The sequence below is a fragment of the Odontesthes bonariensis genome, chromosome 3 (genome assembly GCF_027942865.1).
Source record: "Odontesthes bonariensis isolate fOdoBon6 chromosome 3, fOdoBon6.hap1, whole genome shotgun sequence".
NCBI classification, from domain to species: Eukaryota; Metazoa; Chordata; class Actinopteri; order Atheriniformes; family Atherinopsidae; genus Odontesthes; species Odontesthes bonariensis.
In genome coordinates this window covers 24,698,679-24,724,105 of record NC_134508.1, presented here as the reverse complement: position 1 = coordinate 24,724,105, position 25,427 = coordinate 24,698,679, and the positions used below count along the sequence as shown (strand labels likewise).

The following is a 25,427-nucleotide window of genomic DNA, read 5'->3' as shown; positions in this document are numbered from 1 at the left end:
CTTGTTAACACTTACCGTCGTCCATGCTAATGCTAGCTCTGTGGCTAACAGGCTAACCACTCACCTGTCATCTGTAGAGCCGCTGCAAGCTCCGATATATCGGCGTAATTTGAAATACAGAGCAATGGTTAGAAACTTGTCTTTTTAGCTGCTCTGAGGCTATTTTTCTGTTGTTTCTCGGTGTGCTAAAGAAAGTTGTGGTGATATAAAAGTCTATGAGAGTGAACTGAGGTTGTTAATGGTGTGATATTTTGGAACTTGTGTGTATTGAGTCATATTCAAAATGTCAGACTTTTTAAAAAAAAAATGAAAAAAAGGGGACATGCCAAATGTTTCCAGCGTTGTCTCAGTATTCTTTACTTTTAAGAATGTCCAAGGAACTGGGACAGTGTATTTTCATATAAAGAACATTTTTGTGTGGCAAAATGTAATTATATGATAATTCCTGCGGGGGCGTGGGCTTCGATAATCTCACTCCTTTTTGACCATACCTCTGTTTGCATCCCTGGATCTTCAGGGTTAGGCCACATGTTTTCATCAACATCGCATTTGATATTATCCAAGGCGATGCACCTGGGATAAAACCGCTTGGTATGTCGGATCCACCCTTGGCAATCATCAACTGTGATGTCCCTGCAGCCAGCATCCATGGCTTCAAGGAGGGACATCTGGTCATATGGCTGATGGTCATAAACCTTCCACCTCCATGCAGAAAAGAACTCCTCTATGGGGTTGAGAGAAAGGTTGAGGAAAGGTGAATAGGGTGGAAGGAAGAGACGTACCAGTCTTGGGTGGACTTCAAACCATGTAGTTATGGCTTGTGAATGGTGGAAAGCCACATTGTCCCAGGTGATTACAAAGGTCCTCATGTTTTCACCCTGCTGATCCTGCTCTGGAACCAGGCGCTGGTGGAGATCATTGAGAAAGGCAAGGAGGCGCTCGGTATTGTAGGGTCCAACCTGACATCTGTGAAGGAGTAATCCTGCATTTGCAATTGCTGCACACATGGTGATGTTTGCCCCTCTCTGACCTGGCACATCAACTGTGGCCCTTTTTCCACTTACATTTCGTCCACGTCGACACCTTTTGTCCAGATTGAATCCTGCCTCATCTATGTATATGAATTCATGAGGGGCCTGGTTGGCCTCCAATTTCATAACTCTCTGAAACAAAGTTTATGTAAATCTCATTACTGTATACCATACTGTACTGTAACCTATTACTGTGTAGGTTACCTATTTGCAAAGTGCAAAGCTTATAGAACTGGACATTGAATTGAATATACAGTACTATACCTGGATACATTGTCGTTGTAGTGCCTTGACTCTCTCACTGTTCCTCTCAAAGGGAACAGTGTAGAGCTGCTTCATCCGCACTCTGTGTTTGGACAATGTCCGAATAACGGTTGTGAGGCTGATGCTATTGATATTGTCAAATATCTCATGGTCCTCCACAATTCTAGTTTGAACTTCATGTAGTTTTATTGCATTATTTGTAGCAACCATTTCTACAATGGCAAGTTCTTGATCATTATTGAGGAGCTTTCCTCTTCCCCCAGAGGGAGGAAGACGTTGTATTCTTTAGAGCAGCGGTCCCTAACCACCGGGTCAAAGAAAAAAAATGCACCAAAAAAAAAAAAATCAACATATGCATTACTGTATGCCCTTATTGACATGTCAAGTGGGAATAGAAACAATTATTCAATTGTTTGTTTATTATCAGCTGAGATATATTGATTTTGAACTGATATCACTGCAGAACCAGAGGTTTTTATACTGTATCTAAAGTTTTGAATATTGTTTTTGCTATTGTGGGATGTTGTGTGTTAACATTCGTAAATAATACAAAAACAATCCATAATTTTGTTGGGGGGTATAGCTTGTCTGTTAAGAAAATGTGTTTGACTGCATATTGTGTGGAAACGACATGAAATGTGTGAATGGTGTGACCACAAAATACCGATGATGTGCTGTGTTAAGAGTTTAGAAAAAGTATCTGAAGTATGGGTAAGCGCTTGTTAGCGATTGAAAAAAACTGTACTGTGTAGGTTACCTACTTGCAAAGTGCAAAGCTTATAGAACTGGACATTGAATTGAATATACAGTACTATACCTGGATATATTGTCGTTGTAGCGTTTAGAGTTTTGAAAATGTGACGACTGTTTGGACAGACGTTTGTTAGCGAATGAAAAAAACTGTAATACCACTGATGGTGTTCTATTGTCTCAGCAAGATTCAACATTCAGTTTATTCAATATTACATAATACACCTCCACAAAAAGACAAGTCTCACACCACTGAACACTCCATCAAACCACAAAGTCAAAACATTTTGACACAAATAAACTGCAGCATGATGTTCAGAAAGCCATGACAGTGTTGTAATCAGCAAAACACCTGGGAACTAACATTGATGCAGCTAAATGTTTAGTTTAGTTTATTAGTTTAATTGACAGGGGCCATGTACAAGATAGTTCTAGTACCAGAGTTAGCTAAAAAGCTAATTTACATCTGTGGTCCCTGGGCAGGGAACTAAAACACACACACATACACACACACGTTAAAAACATAGACAATACATGCCCTACTGTTGCTACTACAAGGCACACACTAGAAGCAGCAACAACATCATACTAAAACATAAAACCATATACAATCACATTGTCACATGACAAGCAATACACACACAAAATGATACACATACCATGTGGCAGTGCTTACTGCAACACAGCACATTGATTAATGGTCACATCTTTGATCAGCCTTTAGCCATGTCTTTAGTGGTCGTTTAAATTGGTTAAAACTTGTACTGTTCCTGATATGAACTGGAATTACATTCCATTTTTTAACTGCACTAACAGAGAAAGCTGATTGACCAAAATAAGTCTTCCTGTAACCCCCATAACAATCACCTCTCACAGAGGACCTTGAGACTCTTAATTTATCTCTGCAGAGTGATATACATTGCTTAAGAGGTGGTGGTGCAAGATCATTAATAATTTTATACATTAAACCCATATCAGCAAAACAGATAAAACTATCAAAGGACAGTAGGTTGTACTTTGAAATTATAATACAGTGATGATACCTTCTTGGCTTTTTGTCCAGAACCTTAAGAGCCATTTTGTAGAGAGTGGCTAATGGTTGTATGGTGGTCACACCTGCCTGTGACCAACTAGTAGAACAGTATGACAGATGTGAAAAAATCATTGAATGTAAGAACAGCTTAGCCGCAGGAAGTGGCAACTGGTGTCTAATATGCCTAAAGTTCACTAAACTAGCCCTGACACATTTTGATGTCTTCTTAATGTGCTTTTTAAATGATAAATTAGAGTCAATGATAACACCCAGATACTTAAAATTGTCCACAGTTTTTATGCCCTCCCCCTTAACAAAGATGTCAGGTTGCTGGTTTACATCACACCTCTTGATGGAGAAATACATGGCTACTGTCTTGCTAACATTCAGAGTAAGTCTACGGCTACACGAAAACGAAACGAGGTTTTTTTTGAAAACGGGTTCGAAAATTCTTGCGACCACACGGAAACGCGCTGCTGTCCAGACGACAACGATGAAACGATACAATACACACGCCGCTGTGTCACGCCACGCTGTGAGACAATAGAGAGGTGTTAAAATTGGCTCCCAGCGTCAACGTGTGGCTGACGCAAAAACGTTTTTGCTGTAACAATGGAAACGAAACGAGGCCGTTTTCAAACTTTCCCACTCTGGAACCCGTTTTCAAAAACTATCGTTTTGGGGTAGTGGGAACGCCGGCTCCGTGTGGCCGCGACAGCGAAACGATAAGAAAAAGTATCGTTTACAGTGAAAAACGTTTCCGTGTAGCCGCAGCCTACGACAGTTGTATGTTAGCATATCTGACACTTTGTTTAGGGCTGATGTAAGTTTTAACGCAGCTTGTTGTCTTGTTTTGGCATGGACATAAAGAACTGTATCATCTGCATACATTTGCATACTAACGTCTGAGCAAATCAAGGGTAAATCATTAATATATAGACTAAATAAAATTGGTCCTAAAATCGATCCCTGGGGCACTCCAGTTGTGCTATTAGACAGGGTGGAGCATGTGTCAATAATTCTTGTACACTGCTTTCTTGAAACTAAATAAGATTCCATCCATGACAAAGCATCAGTAGAGAAATCAAGCTGTGAGAGTTTAGACAACAAAACATTGTGACTTACTGTGTCAAATGCCTTCCTAAAATCCAGGAAGACAGCACCAACTACACCACCTCCATCAAGCTTAGATTTAATTTGCTCTATAAAGTAACAAAGGGCCGTTTCCGTTGAGTGATTTTTCCTAAATCCAAACTGCATAGGGTGCAGTAGGGAGTGGCCTTCCAAGTAGGCTATCAACTGGTCACATACAACCCTTTCAGTAACTTTAGAGATGGTTGGGAGGATGCTGATTGGCCTATAATTTGCAACATTGGTTGCATCCCCAGATTTGAAGATAGGGGTTATTACTGCTGTCTTCCAGGCAGTAGGAAAGTAACTTTGTGTAATGGATAGGTTGACCAAACGAGTAATAGGAGAACAGAGAATATTAATATAATATAATAAATGTGACTAACATGACAATAAATCAAGGATGTCACATTACTGTTTTTGTTTTTTGTCTTTGTGATTTTCCTCCTGGGAAACATAAACATGTCTAATAATGAAAGGGCCTGTTGCTAACCTGATTAGATATGAAGGGATCATGGGGAAGCTTATTTAAAGGCCTGGCCAATCTATTCCAATTGCAGCAGCCCTATGAAATCCACTAAAAGAAATACACTGCAAAGCATGTTGTCAGTGGTACTACTTTCCATTTCAAAGCAACAAAACCTAACACACCCACTTCTCTCTTGTTCGCTATTTAAAAAGTATTACATATTTCCCCTATAGACAGTTGAAGGTAAGGACACAAAAGAAAAACAAATCAAAAAAGCTTTCATAAGGTTTGTATCTTTTAAATAATAATCTATAAAAAAGAAAAAGCATTTGTAAAGTAAACAAAATATTTTTGCCGGTCTCTTCTTGGACAAAAGGCTAGACGGTGCTCTGAAACTGCAACAGAGCTGTCAGCAGTGGTTGCTACGGGCAACAGAGTGTTTGACTTTTCCTCCAAGCATCATTCACCCTGTACTGCAGGATGTTGCCATTACTGAGGTCTTTTAATTTACTCAATAAGATGCAGGCAGGCTGGCAATCCTGGAAATCAGTGAATGGCAGCTACTCATGCTAAGTGGTGTAATTAAAGAGTTGAACTTTATGCCCCCTTATACTTCACCACAATATTTCAGATCTTTTCAACATTTGCAGAAGAATTGCTTTGTAACTGCGGTTTCTTCTCATGTATTTTACAAACATAATATACCCTGTTAAGCTACAACACTGGATTCTGGTATCCATGTGTTCACATGCCACCCAGCAAAAGACTGTTACAGATCAAGCACACACACTCATTCACATGCACTATGATGTGGTGGGGACACGGAGCAAGGGGCTTTAATGTTGTTAAGATCAGTGTACAGGAAAATCATTGATATATGAAGCAATTAGTATTAGCTCCAGGTTAAACAGCTGTAAGAACATTTTTGACATCATAAAATATGTAACATCCAGCTGTAATTGAGCTATTACATTAACAAGTACAGAATACTGCATTTTCTTACAAATATATCTGAACACAAGAGTTGGGTGTTGTGAAATATCTTGCAACTCTTTGGTCCAAAATTGATTTTTTTTTTTGCGTCTCCTGCTTTTTCAAAACACTCAGAAATTCAGGTGTATATTTCGGTTGAATTACATTAACCTCATCTAACCTTCTCTTTCAGCTGAGAGTTACAAAGAAGTGCTGACTATCTATTTCAGAGTACACTACAGAGGGGTTTTCATGTCTCTTCTCATCAAGTTTGCCACATCAACGTCTATTTTTATACAGGTTTAATGTTTCTGACAGCCCCCAGCTTCAACAAAATGGGTATGAGAAGACTCCTCATGGAATCTGTCTGGGTGTCAGTCACTTTCTGAAAGGACACATTAAAACTGACATGTTGTCAACTTTCTGATCCTCCTGTCTCATACCAGCAGTCAGTGATCTACTGACAGACTTCTTCATGTGATTTTTTGGTGCAGCCGGCCAACACAGTGTGATCTGGCATTTCACCATCAACACCAAAACTGTGTGTGCTTTTTTTAAGCATTCAAAGTACCTTTATGTTTTAAAATTTGTTTGACTGCACTATTGTGATCACTTTCAAGATGACACTTGGATAGATAAAAATGTTACATATATATCAGTGATTAAAAGCCGAGGACAAATCTACCTTCGGTATAAATAAAGTCACCTTACCTTACCTTAGCTTACCTTAATGTTTGCTAAGCACCTCTTCATTTCTTCACTTGTACTGTATTGTAAAAAAGAAAATAGATCACAACAAATGTATTTTGAATTTGGATACTGGACAAAAAAAGTCTGATATATGTCTCTGGTGCACAGACATTTAAGCTAGTATATAGTCTTCATTTCACCTGTTACAAAGCCAGAATGGTTGCAGTGCTTTACAATTTGCTTAAAAAGAAACCTGTAATACAGCTTTTCCACCAAAGGAGGTCAGCAAAAGGCTTTTATACATGCAAGTGGTTTGAACATCAGCTAATTATTAGAAAATTAAACTGTTGAATTCTACAGTAGAATATATTCAAAGTGCCTATCAGTAAAAACAGTTTGAACTAACATATATTATATAAACCTTGGTTGCATTGAAATCTTTTGAGATTTTTAATAATTTTGGTTTTGAAAGTTATACAAATTTAAAATAACTACAGTTAGTATCGTTAAATATATTCATATTATCCTTATTCATATACAGATACCTTACACAGCCTTTGCCAAAAGTAACTTGAGTAACTTTTCTAGATTTTCAACCAGCAGCAACATTATTAAAAAAGAGGACAAAACAACCATCATTTGTTTCCCTTAAGTATTACCCATAATGACATATCCACAAAATGGATGTTCCCAAAACCTGATCAAACGTAAGTATTGCATGATATCAAAGTTATGTGGTTTATTTTTGGAATGAAAACTGTGCATCCTGAAGAAGTAGTTCAGACACCCAAGAAATAATTTATATGATGAAAACTCTGCCCGAAGTATTTCATTTGTTTCATGTTACTGCCGCAGTTTTATTTTGGAAGATATTCAGATATTTTTTGGAGCAAAGCTCTAAAAGTGTTTGACCAAAAGAAAAATGTGAACGCAAAGGGAATTCATCTGATATTCAGTCTAACACAAATCAATAAGCTATTGATGGTGTGGATTTTCGCTTAGTTTTGAAATTTACAGGTTATGGCTGAATGTAGAAATATGGAGAATTTCAGACTCCTCCTAGGATAAGACACCTCCTGTCACCTCTGTCCTAACCCTCCCCTCTGCTAGAAGAGTCGCTCTGGCTATCCCCGTCTGTGTCAGTTTAATCTCAACCTGATGAATACAGCTGCTGGCACTGCGTGGAGTGGGGCTCTATGATCTTTAAATGTGTATGGTTATATTTGCTCCGGTAAGTTTTTTTTTCTCTACTGTCGTCATTTCTGCTGTTTGGTTTGTTACACAAATGAAACAATATGTATAACACGAGTGCGATCGTGATGTTTTTGATCTTGTGGTTTGTTGAAGGAAAATATATCTGTCTGCTTTTGCATCAGATCCATATTTCAATGTTTAAAAGAGAATTTAAAAATGTATAACAGAGGATAAAGCTCTTGTTCTTTTTACAAACATGCTACAAATGAGTGCAGCATAAAGACAAAACCCTGATAGACTCCAGACTTGTGTATTGCATGTGCAAATTGAATGTCACTGTACTACTGTGGCCTCCCTCCAGGGCACAGTAAGCAGCTCTGTTAGTTATCTTCCTACTTTTTAATTATTCAGGTTTTGTTTTCGAACTGATTATAAACTCTAATAATCAGTCACGTTATTTATTGATGTGCATTCGTTATGCAAAGAGCTGCCCTCGCACACTAATCTAGTGCTTTTGATGCATCCAGATGAATGAATTATCAACTGATAGAGATCCTTTTTTCACTTTTGTTTTTCACAGATTTTTGCCATTTGTGCATTCGCAACATGTGGAGGGTACTATGGTCATCTCCAGGTTAAAGTGGACTGTGGAGACAGGAGGCAGAGCAACCTCAGTATCAACATCGACTTTGGCTATCTTTTCAGGTACAGCAGTATTTCATGCTTACTTTTCAGTCACGTCCACACAATAATCTATCTCCAAAGCTGAAAAATCTGAAGCAGAGCAGATTATTCAACGTTTCATTTCTGATCTCATTAGATATTTATGAAGAATAATTGCATTGTTCAAAGAATACCAGCACATCCACAGAAATCATCTCTGTATATTCTAAAAAGAGCCACAAGACTGTTTTGAAGTTGCACGGATCAATTGCGTCACGTTGTCATGCTCAGAATAAAGCAGCTGTTCTTTCTTGAATCTTGGCCAATTTAAAATCAGGCTGCTGGACTGCTGAGCAGGAAACCGACCCATTTTGGTATCCCAGTCTTTTATGTTTCCCTTCATCATTTGGCACAAGTATACATGAAGTCCTCTCAGTCAAGACATGACCTCCCTCTTGCACTCTTGTTGCAGCATTTTTTAGTGTAGAGAGCAATGCAGTTTCATAACTTTGATAAAAGTATCAAAGTTTTTCATTTGACAAAAAATAAAAAAGCTGCCTGCAGCAGGAACCTGTGATCAGTGTGAAAGTGGTGATGTTTAAAAATGTGATTTGCTTCCATATTCTATTGTTTAGATACATAATCCTTTTTATTATTAATCATGTATTAATCACAAGCTTATGCCCTACCCATGGTGACAAACAGCCAGTCCCCCACCATAGTAATCACTACAGAATTACTAAATAATTAAGTCCTTATTGTCAGGCAGTCAAACTGCGCTGTCAGTGTCCTCACCCAGAAACAAATAAATAACCAATCAAATAAAAAAAAAAGATATCACTCCCACTAAATTTGTTCCAGAACTACAATTGACACTGATTTATTCTTCTAACAGAAAACACACTTTTTTATTTTTCAATTAAAACAAACTTTAGAACACAAGACAACAATGTTGATGTCAATAATGAGTATCAGCTCAAAACGACTTCTCCTTCCACTACCAAACACTGATCTGTTGTACTTCCCCACAGCAGATCGCGTTGCTTGCTGAAATCTGTACCGCAGGTGGACGAGACAAATTTGTTTATCCTGTCGAGCAGCAGTCACACCGGGCTGACCAGGCTGGGGTCAATCTGCAATGGTCCTGGTAGCGTTATACTGATGCTGCACACACATTCCTGGAGTTACGGACATGCATTTTCCCTTTATCCGTGTCTTCTGCTTAGACCAGCCTCATGTGAAAAAAATCACCAGCAGTTTTCTGTTGCAAGTCAGTGAAGTGGGACTGTATAAACTAATTACAATTAAATTTCGCCTTTAGGCATTTTTTAATTGAAAAAAAAAAAAAAAAGACTAAAATCAACGTTTTTTAAAAGTTTTCCAACCGCAGGTCGCTCACTTTTAAACTCCAAATCTATGTTGAAATGTCAGGTCTATTCTCTGGCTTCTCTGGCTTTTTCCTCTGTGAAAGAGCGAAACTGGTAACAAAAAGTGAAGAAATTAGTATTTGAATGCCTGGGTTCAACTTCACTTGTCCCTTTTCATTTAGTTTTACAGTTTTATTATCTTCTTTTTTTTTGGTTCTTGGTTGGTTTATTATTCCTTAGTATGACATGCAGTTGTTTGAAACCCTCCAGATTCCTTTTCCAACCTCCTATATTGCTATCTTTCAGGCTTGGAAACTGTTGAGATTGTTGCTGGAAACATAAATTATAATTCCTCTTTTGAATGGTTGAGGATACTGTGCACCTTGGGACTCATAAAAAAGAAAAAGAAATAAAGATTTAAATTCTACTTTTTTGTGTATTCCCATTGTCCCATATATCTCTTCTTATAAGTGCAACACATAATTCTCCTGAGAAAGAAAACACAAGGTATTATTAAAAAAAAAAATACACTACACGGTTTCCACGCTGTGTTTTCTAAGCCCTCCCTTTTTTTAGCACTAATGAGCATGCTCCCAAAGTACCAGTCAAATGTGGGAGGCTAAAGTAACACGTTTCCTCCATAGTGAATCACATGTCCGTTTTATAACAACCATTTTCTAACCCTCTCACTGTAAACCTATTTTTCCTGTGTTGCAGATTGCAACAAGTGCACTTCAAAGCTCCCTTGTGCGAAGCAGAGAGAGAAGAGGTTCTTTTCCTCGATGGTGACTTATCCTCAGCGGCTCAGCTTTTCGTCACTATGGGAGTCTTTGCTTTTCTTTACTCACTCCTGGCAACAATTGTCTACGTCTTTTACCAGAACAAGTACCTGAGGAACAACAGAGGCCCACTTGTGGTTCGTGAGTTTTAATTTCTTAACAATCCCCCTGTAATGTCCAGGTTTTAATTAGGCACACAGTACAGTGTAAAGGTGCAAAAACATTTAATTAATTATTCAATGTTGTGTGTGGCTTTCTCCCCTTATGTCTCTTTCTATCCTGAGCAGGATTTTGTTGTTACTGTCATCTTTTCCCTCATGTGGCTGGTCAGCAGTTGTTGTTGGGCCAAAACTCTCTCTGATATCAAGACGGCCACAAACCCAACACAGGTGCTCCTTCTCATCTCTGCTTGTAGAGCTCGGGAAAATAGATGTGCAGCTACGCAGGAGCCTCTCTGGTCTCGTCTTAATACATCCGCTGTAGGTATTCAGTCAACAAATGACCCACAGTCTGAATAAAACTATCTCCTTACACCTTTCCCTTCTTTTTTACCTGCAGGTTTTTGGTTTTGTTAATGTTATCCTCTGGTCTGGGAATATTTGGTTTGTCTTCAAGGAGACAGGTTGGTACAAGACTGGTCAGAGATATCCGACCAGGAGTGCTTCTGGGAAACGTTCGAGTGAAATGCGACAGCGACTTTACAGCGAGAGCAGCTTCGACCAGCCAGAGGAAAGTTTGGGTCCCTTTAGACAAGACAGTTTCAATCAGTCAAGGGGGGATTTTAGTAAGCAGGTCCAAAGACAAGCGAGCATCAGCCAGTCACAAGTGAGCTTTAGCTTACCACAGACATATCTTGGCAAAGCGGTCGTTAATGAAAGAGAGAATAACTTAGCATCTCAAGGACCCAGGATTTTTGTCAATGAGATGTGACAAGGAGTTTAAATATGTCCAAGTCATGTATATGGTACATCAATAAAAGCAACATGAGTTAACCAGAAGTGTTTTACCATTAAAATGGTAAACCAGAGAACCCAATGAATTGGATACATAGAGAAGTACAAAAAGAGCATCCCTTGGACTTTATTACAACACAATAAAAAAGTCAGGCTGTGTGCCTTACCTGATCAACTTCAGAGCAAACAGCAATCTTCAACAGTGATCTGAAAGTTTCTGAGGTCTGAACAATTATTTTATTCCTCTTTCAATTTGCCTCAAATTTGAATTGGCTAACATTCATGATGACACCAGAGTGTGTAGGAAAATTAACCTGATTCCTCACCAATGAAATGAATCAATACCCCTAAACATTCAACAATGAAACTTTAAAGATATACATGTCTTCATGTATCATTCAGAAGAGATAATATAAAGCATTTCAGCTTATTAGCTGTGCTACTAAGCTATTTGTTTCAGCTTTGAAAGCATATTACAGTATTACATCTCTGTAGAGTTACTGAAATATTTTTAGATTTTAATTCTACTCTTTCACAGGCACACACAATGGAAATGTCAAGCTGTCTAGATGCTTTAGCGTGATGATTGGGCCTGTTAATATCACATTGTTTTAACTTGACCTGATACTTACTACACTTAGAGTTTATATTTTGAATTATATTACTCAGTTTGTACAGTAAACAATGTGAAAAGTGAAGAATCAGAGGAGGAACACATCTAACCAATGTGCTTAAGTTCTTCTGATAGATGTTTGATCAGACTTTGTTAACACTGTATCTCCTGATATTCTGATTGATATACAAGTTCAGTGTCTTCATTTCTATATTTCAAATCAATATCAGTTTCAGTTACAATAATGATGAATAATGAATGTTGTTTCAGTGAAACTATTTTATGCTTTTTAAAAAATGATTATCATTGTGTCCTATTTTGTTTAAATATATTATGTGTTAGACGTAAATAAAAAAAAAAAAATAATAATACATGAGCCACTCATGTCAGTAAATTATGAGTGTATGTTTTGTGTTTGGACAGATACTCCATCTGTACATTAATTTCAAGTTTTAAGATTAGTTGACCAAGAATAAAGAGTTACAGATGGGCTCAATTTAAGAAAAGATTAATGTTGATTGTAACAGTTGTTGGACTTGATTTCTTTTTAAGTATCAAGGGAAGAAACTGCGAAAAATTGAATCCCTTAATCACTGCACCGTGCGAATTTAGAAAGCATGCATTTAATCCAAAATGTCCGAACTTGACAGAATAAAAAAAGAAAAAGAAAGAAAGAAAAAGAATACATGCTCTGTTTGATATGTTCTCTTTTGCTGTTTCTCAACATTAGTGGCTGATTACAAATGAGTGTGTCCACTGTGGAAAAGTCGTTGCTAGGTTTTACTCAGTTTTCTTCTTGTGAAGAGATGTATGAGCTTTTTTTTTCTGTTGGAAAAAAAGAAACAAAGCAAAGAAACACTAAAGTAAGTGTGTACTGAGACAGAATATTGAAAGTCTTTACAAAGAATGCTGAATCTTGTGGAAACACCAGCATGTCTTAAAGGAAGTTTCCTTCTGTGCACCAAGATTATCTCAACTGCAGAGATCAAAGGGCTGATCCCTAATCGTATCTGTTTCATCCTGTTTAAGACGATTAAAATGATACCCACTGATGCTTAAAACCTCTTACACCCTGAACATCACACAAACTACTGTTTGAAATAAGTCAATGATGCTGAATTAGTGCTCTTTCTGTCATTGTTGTTAACAGAGAGAGCATTAACTATAATAGTATCAGTCAGAATTCAGATTATCTCCTAATTAATTTACTATTTGGTGAATCTGCTGTACCGCACTGGGAGTAAAATATTTGTTGGTATCATACTGAGTGACAAGCACAAGATTACAGATCAGGTAGGACGAAAATGTTCTCATAGGAAAGGGTTGGTGGTAGAAAACCTTGTTTAGACGAGAACTCATCCCAGCAACAAACACAACAACCAGTAAGGAGTGTACCTAAAAGAAATATGCATGCCCACAGATTACCGACTTGTCAGTCCTAAAATGCCTGAAACATGTTTTTCTTTCTATTTCAGACCATATTCTATTTAGCAAAACATTTATTAAGGGTAATAAATCAAGTAAGAAGCTCTTAATATTTTAAGACCAATTGATTTCTTTTTTCCAGTCTCCTGTTGACTGCTAAAAAGAATGCTGATGTGAGGTAGTTCCACACAAGCTTCTTTTTTCATAGACAAGTCCTCTGGCTGAAAGGTCATATATGTCATTTGTTCATACCCCTAAATATGCCTCATAATAATGACTTTTAATGACCGCCCCTACGAGAGGCAGAAAGGAAATATGACTCATGCGAGCATTTCCACATTAGAGCAGATGTCATTCTCAAGTCTTTTGTTTAAGAAGCCACTAGGTCCTCATAAGGAGGAGGTGATGGGTGAAGCAGTAAAGCTGTCAGTGCTTTCAACCATGGGCCTTTTGTGACATTGAGACCAACATATGTTATGTCACTAACTGAGCAACTCTTTCCTAAAACATTTATGTCACTCTGTGATTGGGTTTGGACAATAACATTATTTTGATTATAGGCAAAAAATGATCATGTTAGGGCTAAAATACATTCTTTTTACAAAACAAAAGTCACTAGCATGGATGTATTTTGCTGGTTGCCTTGGTTACGTGCAAATCCAACATGTTACAATGTTGTCACTTTCTGGTTGGCTTTAGAAAATTGAATCACTTTGTTAGGGTTATATATCAAAAGTAGTTGGTTGGGGTTAAATACATTCTTTTTACAAGGCAATCATAGCATCATGGATAGTATTTTTCACCCTTTACATGCTGCTCTTATGACCACAAGAGGTCAAATATTGTTTGAACTTATCCACCTACATGAACGCAAACACAAATGGGCATGTTTTGTAGAGGTAGATAGATCTTTCAATGAACGCGTCTTTCATATACGCTCCATTACACTGACAAAATACTGTAAGGACACTGTTTAAACCATGTTCCAACAATTGGTAATTGGCTCAGTTTAATACATATGAAAAACAAATACATAATGTTAACAAACAAAAAAAAAGGAAAACTGTTTGGAAGAGAAAGGGTGCAGAATTTCATGAAAATAGCTCTTGTCAAGTGGGAAGAGAGCGGAGGGATCAATCATGCTTTTGAGCTTGAATATTTCACTGACAGAGTAAATAATTAATTCAACCAGTCAAATTAAATCAGTAACCAAACATGAAAAACATGGGCATGTCCTCAATAAAAGGACAGTGACCCTTAACACACTTAAAATCCACAATGCTCCACCTATAGAGATATGAAGGTTTCATCATGGCCCTCACAGTCCCCTGACCTAACCATTAAAGAAAATCTCTGAACAGACTTCAAAAGAGCAGTGCCTGCAAGACAGCGGTTTGAAATGAGCATAAGCTAAAATACCTCAAATAAGGAAATGCAAAAGTTTCAGTTGGCTTTAATGAAATAGTTTACAAGCTGTGTTACTTGTTCAAGGATTGTAACAAAGTACAGATCATGCAGATTCCTTTGGGTTTTGCTTTTAATCCCCTTTTGTTATTTTGAAACTTTCAAAGATGAACATACAAATTAAAATATTACAGATGTGTCATCTTAAGTGTTATGCTTTCTGGAAAAAAAACATATTTGGTGTTTCTTTGACCTGAGGTTAAATAAAAATAAAAAAAAAATAAAATTTTAAAGTGCATGGGAAGCTTAAAGTTGAATTTTTCCATAATCCCAAAATGTGACTCTTTTCAAACCCACAGTGTGTTCTTCTAGCTTTCCCACAGCAAACATTCACCTGGAAATGCTATTAGTGCATCCCAGAGATTGTCATTAAAGCCTCTGCATGCAGCCCCTCCTACCTGATACGAGCAATTAGAACAAAGAGAGGCACCACTCGCCTCTGCCAGCCCCCTGACAGAGAGACTAAGCACATGCAGGTGTCCAGAGCAGGCTCTTTGAAGAAAATTACAGTCCATGTGCCCACAGCATGACAATTAAGATTGGGTTATCGGCAGGAAATAACGGGCTATATCATGACATAGATGGCCTACTTGGTTGGGAAAAAGTGTATGTTTAAAAGTAATTAAACCTCTTTAAGACATTATATGGTATGAAACTCATGTTGGTTCCTGCATGAAACAGCCATGGCTATTACTTTTAAATGGAGCACAGGATGGAACATATCACATGCTATGGGGGTTCCAGAGGACATTATCTCACTATGTTGTTGCAACCTATCATCATTATCCACTTGCTTCATCAATCGAAACATCTTCAACAGAGCATCTCTCTGTTAAAAGTTAAGGTTTAAGAATATACATTTTTGATTCCTCTGAAACTATATGTATTTTAATATGAATCATGTGTACATTCTTCTCACTGTAATTGCTGTATTGCATGCACTGCATATGCTGGAAGAGTTGCACATTATGAACTTGGCCTCAGGAGGGTGGTATAACACAGCAACAGCCTGGTTCTTTCAGCAAATATAAACCATTAAAAGGCTTAACAACGTCTTTTTACAATGATCAAACATGAGCATATTTTTTTCAATAAACTGTAGCCACACAAGTCTCATTTCTTCTCTTTTTTCTAACAAGAAGACACAAACCACAAAAGGGTTGAAAACAAGAATTTCATGTGCTGATTAATCTAATCTTTCATGTATATACCACACAAGATTCACAAAGGCAGATGGTATGTGGAAGCTAATCTATCACAGCACCATGTGCCGATAGTTTGATAGTTTGCTTTCAAGTTTGTTGCTTAAAGGCTTGCAGGATGGTTTTTGTTCAATCAAATTTATCTCAGCCTAAAGGAAAATCTAATAATGCTTTTTTGAAGCAATATATTTGCAGACGTGAATGTCTGGATTGTTTCAAACTTTCAAAAAAATTTGGTATTTTATCGAAAAGGCAAGAGCAACAGCATGCAGTCTAGCAATCTTTCTACCCATTCAAGTGTTTTGCATGTGTGTGTGTGTTTCTGTTTGTCGCAATCCATGTTTGAAGGGTCAGTTGGGTTGTATGTGGTGCAGATTGCAAAAAACTCTCACATAAAACGTTTTGTTAGTTGTAGTTGAATTTGAATTACAAAAAGATTTGCAAAAATTGGATTGCAAAATATCTGACCAGCATGAGTTAAATAACCACACAATAGCGTTTCTTTTTTGCATGCATCTATTATCTATTCCACACTATATTTTTTCTTTGTTTTTCATAATATACATACAAATTATGCCACTGGTTCAACAGTGAGGAATATTTAACATACAGTTACATGCAAATACAACTGATTGCACGATTATCAGTGTTTAGAGGTTTGCAGCATGTCTTGAGAATTGTTGTGTTCTCTCAAACTCTTTCTCATTCACTCACTCGTATGCGCTGGCACACACATTCGCACAAATGCAATTCAAGATAACCTACAAAGCAAATTTACACTTATTAGTTTACACATCCAGGCAGATCAGACAAAACTCCTCAACGTGTTTTGTGTAGAGTTGTCAAATCCACAAATTCATTTGGCGAAAGTGAAAGACTTTTTTGAATGGGCTATTTTCAATTCTGAAAGCAATCATCATGTAAAGTGTCCACAGATTTGAAGAAGTCAACATGATAAAGACACACGATCCTTAAGCTGCAGTTGAGACTTCTGTCTTGCTTGTTGAAACTGATGTCTCATCCTCAACCATCCCGCCCATTCCAATAGTGCTCAACATGCAGTTACGGAACTGAAAGACAGAGCCGAGAGGAACAATTAAGAAAAAAGTAGTGGAAAAAAAGAGAGAAAGAAAACAGTTGAATAGAACATAAAGAACCAACCTGTTTGTTCAACAGCACATAGATTACAGCATTGTAGAGCGCTGAACTCTTTGCAAAGAAAGCGGGGATGGAAGCAGTCAAGGCAGTGAAGGAAGCTCCTTTGTTCAGAAAGATCCAACCTGCAAAGGTGGCATATGGTACCCAAGCTACCAAGAAGCCAAAAACCATCAAGAGGCACATGCGTGTTACTTCCCTCTCCGCTTTCTGCGTAGAAACTGAGTCCTGCTGCTGGGCTGCTGCCTAGAGTTTAGTTAGTTAAGAAGATAACAGACAATCTTTTAGTTCACTGAATACATTTAGATGTTAGATGCAGCACTGGTGCTTAATTTGTTATACTACAGCGATGCATAAAAACTTACAGCTTTGACTGTCAATACAAGGCTTCCATAAGTGAAGAAAATGATAAAGACTGGAACAAAGAAGTGGACGGCAAACATGTACATGACATAAGACTCGTTATTGAAGCCTGGAGCCAGAGTGTAGTAGTCAGGTCCGCAGGAGCACTGCATGCCCTCAGGAATGTACCTGTGGAGTTTTTCAGAAAAGAAGACAGCGTTTACCCTCTGCTTTATTAGTTTTGTTATTCTTGTGGTCTTCGAGTGGTTTCGAGGTAATAAATTGTGTCTGAATGGTCATGAAATATTACCGTTCTATTAAATTGAAACATGAAATATGAGTGAGTTACCTGGACCAGCCTAAAAGTGGAGGTGCAGCACAAGCCATAGCCATGACCCAAGTGAAACCGACTCCAGCTGCAGCATGACCTCCAGAGAATTTGAAGCTTCCCATGGGTTTGCAGACGACAATGTATCTCTCAACAGCCAGGACGACCAGGGACCAGAGACCTACTTCACCTGCAGGGAGAGAAAAGCCAAAGGAAGCTATATATCTGTACTGTAAACCAGTCATAGAAATAGCAAGCATAACTTCTTCTACGAAGCATCATATTTCCTGTTTCTTACCTCCGAGTGTTGCCATGAATCCCTCAATAGCACAGAATGTGGGTCCAAGAACAAAGTAGCCAAAAGAAGCAGATGTGATGGTGATGGTGAAGCCGAAGCAGCACATGATGAGTCCGGCCACAGCCAGGTTCACCAGGATGAAGTTGAGAGGTTGTCGAAGCTTCTTGTTCGTAATTGTTACAAACAACGTCAGGCCATTGATGGGAGTTCCAGTGCAGATCAGGAAGAACATGTAGAAAGCTAGAAGCTTGTACATGATTGGGTCCACCAAATAAAACTGAGGGTATTCAAAAGGACTTCTAACCAGTCCAGTCCTGTTGGACATCGGGATGTAGAAGTTCTGGCCCTCTGTGCCATTGGGCTCATATCCTCCGTTCCTACCCATCGTCAGTTGTCGTACTGAAGCTTCAGCTGATGAAAGGTGCTTACAGTGTCAGACTGGTAAAATCCAACTACACACATGTAGTTCATCTTGATGTGTGTGTTTTATACCTCCTCAGGGTTATCCTCAAATTAGCAAAATTAGATTACAAGAGGATTGTGACGAAGTAAACAGCTCAAGCCAAATGATAATTGACTTAAGAAAGCACCTTGGGACAATGAGGGCTCCAGGTTTAAAGTTTCAATTTGTCCCTTTTTTATTTTTTATGTGTCACTGTCGCTCTAGGTGAGTTTACTTTGTCGGCTGTTTGACGTGACTCTAGCCGGTGCCATGGCACCTCAGCTACTGTGAGGCTCTTGTTCCTTTCATGTCCGTTTAGACTATGTCCATAAGTGTCCTGTCAATTGAATTCGGAAAAAAAGACAAGATAAATTTATTTTATAAATGAATATCCCAGTTGTGGAACTTGTCTTCAAAATTCTTCCGTGCACTTTTGGATGAGTGACACGACGTAGTTTATAAAAACCCAAAGTGAGGGGTCAACTATTTGGAATTCCGACACGGAAGATTTCTCCTCTGACGAAAGTTAGGATGAAGGATTGAGAATTCCGGGGTACGAAGAAGTGTATAATCCCGAAATATAGTCGGGTTAACTTGTTTCATTAATAGCGACTTGAAGGACACTAAGGGTCAGATTTTTTCATTTTTATACAACTGTGGGGTGGGGTTCGCCGCTCGAAGATATTTGACTGCGCCAGCAGATCTCGAGTGGTTTCTGTTCAATATTGGGGTTGGTATAGATAAAAAGGGGGGAAACGAGTGGCTGCGGGTGCTATACGGGTCGCTTTGTTCGGGGAAATCAGTATTTTTATGGTGTGACCCAAAGTTTTGGAATAAACAAATGCTTTGATAAGTGGGATTAATCCCGAGAGGTGGAGCGCACAGAACACAGCGTTCTGCGTAGAAGTTTCTTCACTACTTTCAGCATTTGGGCAATTACGTCTTCCATATAGGCTACTTTGAATAACACGTGTATAACTTTCGAAAATATGTCACAAAAAATTGAATGAAAGATAGAAGAAAATGGTCCCGAGGAGAAAAGTAAAACGAGGGACAGATAAATTAGACTGGAGAAATGCAGAAAAAGAGTGTGCGAGTTTGCTCCACTGAGGCTGAGTGTGTGTGTTCAAAATGTTTTCAAAACAAACGAGAGACTAAGAATCAAGCACATGCATGATACAGAAGGAAAAAGTTGATATATGATATATTTGATCCCAAAGGTTGACAAAAGTTGATAATTTTGTTTTTCAGCATCAACGTACTAATAAGAGACCTATAAGAAAGAATTAACAGATTTGGAGGCTTGACCTGAGGCCTGAAGTTACTAACTAAAGATCAGCTGTAGGAATAATGAATAATGAAAAGCCTCAAACGCTTTTTGAGCCATAATATTCCCAATTTAATTTTATAGTTGTTCTCTTTATCATAAATGCGCACACCCTAAGATTGTCTTCTTTCTCTCATTCAGCCCTGAGAGTGAGAACAATCCAAACAGACTCTGGGTGATCATTGGCCTGAGTTTATAATGATATACTGCTTATAATAGAGGTTTAAGTTTGTATTAGAGCAAATAGTATTGATTCATCCATCTATTTTAACATGCATATGATTAGGAAAGCCTGGGAAAGCAAGGGCAGATTCACACACACACATTGTTTTGGGCTGATCCAGAGAATATGACGAAGCATGTTGAACCTACTCATGTTCAATCATACTCGGTCGAATGTGAGTCCAACCTATGACACTATAAATAAACATGATAACCGGAAATCATGGCCAGTCTGACAGACTTCCTGCGGGAGCTCTGTTCCACTGAGCCCAGCGCTGATATGCTTTGATGTGTGACTACCAATAAACACTTCATTTTCACTTGAATTACTTCGGTCCGTTCTTGAGCCTCCTACTAAAAGAACCGAATCTAATAAATGGACAATAAAGAGCTCTCCCAAGCTCTTTATTGTCCTGTTACTGTCATAACTGGTCATAAGAAAAATTTCCACATGGTGGATGCGAGTGACTATCTCAAGATTACTTTATTTCGAAGCTTTGCTTTTTAAATGTCGCAGGGAAATTCATGCTCTGCTTCACTATGAGAAAGAACCTCTCAAATAGATTAACCACAAAAGGCTGGGTTAATTCAATTTAGAGTCAATTTTAGTCAAGATGAGAAAGAAAGAAAGAAAGAAAGAAAGAAAGAAAGAGTTTGAGTTTTAAATTACCTTTATTACCCACTCTAACAATCAATCAACCAAAATATACATTAAATAGTCATCAATAAAACCAAAAAACGTTAAAAATAATAAAAATCAAAAAACAAAAACTAAAGATGCATCATCCACTGAACACAAAACATCATTAATACCCCACTTACTTACAAAGCCATCCATGTTCTTTATCAACTTAAAAAACTCAAATTCCACACGAACACGAGCAACTACCAGTCGCTTGAATAAAACACAAGCGTCTTCCGTTCGATGTCCATTAATTTTGTTCTTTCTTGATATCCAGATTGCTAACTTTGCCATCCCAGAAATGAAATTTAAAAGTATGTCAATAGATTTCTTTCTTGCACAATACGGTGGACCATAAATAAAAATACAGTTAGAAAACTTTACACCAAAACCACCAAACAAATGACTTAAGAGGACAAAAAGAGGATTCAATCTTGAGCATTCAACAAAAATATGATGCAAAGTTTCCTCCTGCACACAATAAGGACAGGTAACGCTAGTGTCAGGATTAAGGTGTGCCAGATACCTGTTTGTAGCTATGGCCCCATGTACAATCCTCCACTGGAGGTCCCCCACCCGTTTCTCAATAGGGAGTTTGTACAGGGACCGCCAACAGCCTCTTGGGGTAGAGCTGGTGTCAAAAAACTCGGTCCACTTCGACACCTTCACCTCTGCCAGAGAGCGTAATTCCAGAGGGCTGAAGCAACCAAGTTATTAACCACCAGAACCCTTCCCCTGTAAGACAGCTGAGGTAGCAGCCATTTCCATTTGGATAGTCTGACACACACTCTCTCCATGACACCTTCCCAATTTTTTTCTAAAAAAGTATCTGTCCCCAAAAAAACACCCAAGAATTTTAAACGTTGGTTAACCCAATGAATAGTACCTGGTAATTTAGGGAGATTGTTCGTCCATGGACCAATTTTTAAGGCAGAGCTTTTCCCAGTTCACTTTAGCTGAAGAAGCTTTTTCATAAAGCTCCAAACATTGTTGAAGACCTATAATATCATTCTGGTTTTTAATAAAAATGTTTATATCATCAGCATAAGCAGAGACCACTAAACCTGGATCATTTGAGAGACCTGGGAGAATAACACCAGTTAGGGTAGAGCGGAGTTTATGTAAAAGAGGTTCAACTACAATAGAATACAACTGTCCCGATATGGGACATCCTTGTCGAATGCCTCTCTGAACTTTAACTGGACAGCTTAATCCTCCCCCAACTTTAACAAGACAAAACACTTCATTATACAATAAACCCAATAAAGAAATAAAACCATCACCAAATCCTAAAGCTCTTAGTGTTGAAAAGAGAAAAAAATTATCAACCCTATCAAAGGCTTTTTCCTGATCTAAAGAAATAATACCTACATCAATTTCATAAAGTGTATAAATGTCAAACAAGTCTCTTAAAAGAAAAAGATTATCCATGATAGATCTGTCAGGTACACAATATGACTGATCTCTGTGTATGATAAATTCAAGAATGTTCCTCAACCTATTAGAAAGCACTTTAGAAAATAACTTATAATCCACACAAAGGAGGGCAACGGGTCTCCAGTTTTTCAACAGAGTCAAGTCTCCTTTTTTTGGAAGTAAAGAAAGAACAGCTTGTCGGCAGGATGTTGGCAAGATACCCGTCAAGGTGCACTCCTGGAGTACCTCCCACAAGTCCTCTCCCAACAGCCTCCAAAAATGTTTATAAAAGTCTGCAGGTAAACCATCCAGACCTGGAGTCTTGCCAGGAGCCATTTGTCCAACAGCAGCAGTCAGTTCTTCTAATGAAACTTCGGCATCCAGAATTGCCTGATCTGCAGCGGAAATTTGAGGAAGACCATCCAGTAGAGCCTCTACACAGCTTCTGTTGCAGGCCTGCTGCCTAAAAAGGTCACTATAGAAAGCCACGGCATGCTCCTTCATGGTGGTGGGATCAGTGGTCAGAGTTCCATCTGGAAGCCGAAGGGACATCAACTGCTTTGTCTGGCTGACATTCCTCTCCAAATTAAAAAAGAAGGATGTAGGGGCATCCATGTCCTTAACGGTAGCAAACCTTGACCGAACTAAAGCCCCTTTAGCCTTTTCATGCAAAAACCAACTTAATTGATCTTTCTTTTGTTTAAGCTGTTCATTATTAGTAACATCAGTAAATACTTCATTTTCTAACCGTTTTATTTCATTTTCTAAATTCTGAATCACATTTTTAATTTTAATTGTAGAATGGCTTGTGTATTGTTGACAAAAGACTCTTATCTGAGCCTTTCCAACCTCCCACCAGTCAATTAAGGATGTAAAACCTGATTTTCTTGCCTTCCATAGCTGCCAAAAATTACTAAAACTTTGGCAAAAAAACATGTCTTGAAGTAGTTTAATATTGAAATGCCAATAAGATCTGCGTCTAGTAGTGGTTGAAAGAAGGAAATCCATGTAGACTAAATGATGGTCAGAAAAACCAACTGGACAAATTAGGCAGTCAGATAGTCTATTTCTATACGTTTCTGAAAAATAAAATCTGTCCAACCTGGCCCCACTCACTGTCCCATCCGTCATTTAACCCATGTATATTGTTTAGCTTGAGGGTGTTTAATCCTCCAAGCATCAACCAAATAAAGCTCTGATATCACCTGAGTTAATTTAAAGGATGAAGGAAGATGAGGTTCTTCTCCTGTTCTATCCATTGTAAAATTTGTAGTGCAGTTCCAATCCCCACCCATCACAACACAGTCATTTTTGTTAGACTGCTGCAAAAAACTACATATTTTCTCAAATGTCTGCATCCTTTCATCCCCTTGATTTGGTGCATAAAAATTAATAAAACAAAAAGACAAACTTTCTATTTCTACTCTAATCACCAGGACCCTGCCTGGGATTAACTCAGTACAGGAAATGATGTTAGTATCTAGTCCTGGTGAGAATAAAATTGCTACACCAGCAGATGACCTGGTTCCATGAGACAAAAATATTTTTCCTTTCCAACTCATACCCCACTCGACATCATTTTCATGATCTGTATGTGTCTCTTGTAAAAACACAACATCAAGCTTCTTTTGAGTAATCATTTCTAAACTAACCATCTTTTTGTGTGGATCCCTACATTGATGTTTAATGACCCCACCCTGATATTATTCATACAGGTAAAATGGAGAGGGAAAACAGACAGAGACAGTAAAAAGAAGACCACCCAGTGTAGTATAGTCATAGTCTTATTTCTGAATTTTTAACCGTTTTGAACCTTTCCCTTTTTTAGCTAATATCTGTCTCCTGACGTTTGTCATGTCCTTTTTTAAACGGAACCGTTTCTTTTCGTCTAACATTTCAAAATCTACCATTTTCTGTACCATTAGCGCAATTGCGCTCTTGATAAATTTTTCCGCATCAGGAAAATAATCAAGAATTTTAACATGTTTTCCAAAAGTTTCATCAAGGAAATCGTTGATTTCATCCAAAGTGTACAAGTCACCAGTGTATGTTTGGGAATCTGCTATTGAAAAGTTGTCTGAATCACTGTCATACTCCATGTCTTCTGCCTGTGCAGCTTCACCTGCGGGCAGCACCGCCGCCTCAGCAGCTTCACCCGCGGGCAGCACCGCCGCCTCAGCAGCGACAGGGTTACAATTAGCCGTCTGATCGGTTTCTGAGTCAAGATGGCCACAGATTGGGGAATCTTTTGGAACCCTGATTCCATTTTTCTCAATGTCATCCCTTACATGCTGTATATCCAGACCACTGCTTCCCTCCCCAGCATCAGAGGCAGTTGACGGGTGAGGCGCCCCCTCCTCCGCAACCACAGGAACACCAGCGGCCAGCGGCGCCTCTGCATTTGGATTTAGCTCAACCTGAGCTGTCGGGTTTTTGTGCGGGCAGGCGGCCCGTTTATGTCCAACATCCCCACAGTCAAAACATCTCATGTTTCCAGTGCTCGCGTAAACCATATAAGATCCTTCCTCATATTTAACTCTGAAAGACACTTCCAGCGTCTGTGTAGCAGAGTTTAAAAACATAAACACCTGTCTCCTAAAAGACTAAACATGTTTTAATTTATCATCCTTACATCCCAAGCCCACAGTTTTGAAACCGCTGGCAAGTTTTCCAAAACGCTGGAGCTCTTTTTCCAGCAAGTTATTCGGAATGAAGGGCGGCACACCCGAAACAATCACCCGGGTGGAGGGCACTGCCACCAGGGACACCTGCAGGTACTCTCCGCCTATTGTCACCCCGCTGACAATCAACTGGGTAACAAATCGCTCCTCTTTCAAAAATATCACTACTCCCTTATTCATTCTCGAAGCATAATTTAAATTGATGTGACCAACAATATCTCCTACAGCCAAAAGAACTGTCTCAACTGGGATTGACGGGTCAGGCTGAATCCGAATCCCATTCTTCATAGAGAGGGGCCGCACCCCTGAGGACGCCATCCCCGCAAACAGCCAGTGGCAGATCTAGGATATTTCTGAGTAAGGGGCCATTAAGGGGCCACAGTGTTCATAGAGGGGCCAAGTATTTGTCCAACACCCTTGCACACAATTCCCTGTTTTGGTAAGGTACTATACATTTCACCAGTCACACCATGTTCAAACACGTAATTAAAAAAAAAACTCCTAACCAATTTTACATGTATTTTTACTGTTCAT

General features: G+C 38.5%; 2 protein-coding genes across 2 annotated transcripts; one reads left to right on the top strand and one right to left on the bottom strand.

Moving 5' to 3' along the window:
- Positions 1-7,403: 7,403 nt before the first annotated feature.
- Positions 7,404-13,083, top strand: LOC142377265 (synaptoporin-like). Its single transcript, XM_075461189.1, has 5 exons — positions 7,404-7,571; positions 8,115-8,239; positions 10,282-10,480; positions 10,631-10,822; positions 10,902-13,083. Exons 1-5 carry the CDS (start codon positions 7,548-7,550, stop codon positions 11,271-11,273), a joined length of 912 nt encoding a protein of 303 aa, XP_075317304.1. The 5' UTR covers positions 7,404-7,547; the 3' UTR covers positions 11,274-13,083.
- Positions 13,084-16,971: 3,888 nt separating this feature from the next.
- On the bottom strand, positions 16,972-18,508 carry LOC142377264 (green-sensitive opsin-like). Its single transcript, XM_075461188.1, has 5 exons — positions 18,124-18,508; positions 17,847-18,015; positions 17,521-17,686; positions 17,162-17,401; positions 16,972-17,070 (listed from the first exon to the last, which is right to left on the bottom strand). The coding sequence occupies exons 1-5, from the start codon at positions 18,506-18,508 to the stop codon at positions 16,972-16,974; spliced, it is 1,059 nt and encodes a 352-aa protein (XP_075317303.1).
- Between the last annotated feature and the right edge of the window lie 6,919 nt (positions 18,509-25,427).

Bases quoted from the DNA above. Each gene is read 5' to 3' on its own strand.
- LOC142377264 (XM_075461188.1), bottom strand. From the start codon at position 18,508: ATGGGTAGGAACGGAGGATATGAGCCCAATGGCACAGAGGGCCAGAAC. The intron at 18,016-18,123 runs GTAAGAAACAGG...CTCTCCCTGCAG, and splicing joins ATTCATGGCAACACTCGGAG to GTGAAGTAGGTCTCTGGTCC. The intron at 17,402-17,520 runs GTAAGTTTTTAT...ACTAAACTCTAG, and splicing joins TTGTATTGACAGTCAAAGCT to GCAGCAGCCCAGCAGCAGGA.
- LOC142377265 (XM_075461189.1), top strand. From the start codon at position 7,548: ATGTGTATGGTTATATTTGCTCCG. The intron at 8,240-10,281 runs GTACAGCAGTAT...CCTGTGTTGCAG, and splicing joins GACTTTGGCTATCTTTTCAG to ATTGCAACAAGTGCACTTCA. The intron at 10,823-10,901 runs GTAGGTATTCAG...TTTTACCTGCAG, and splicing joins CTCGTCTTAATACATCCGCT to GTTTTTGGTTTTGTTAATGT.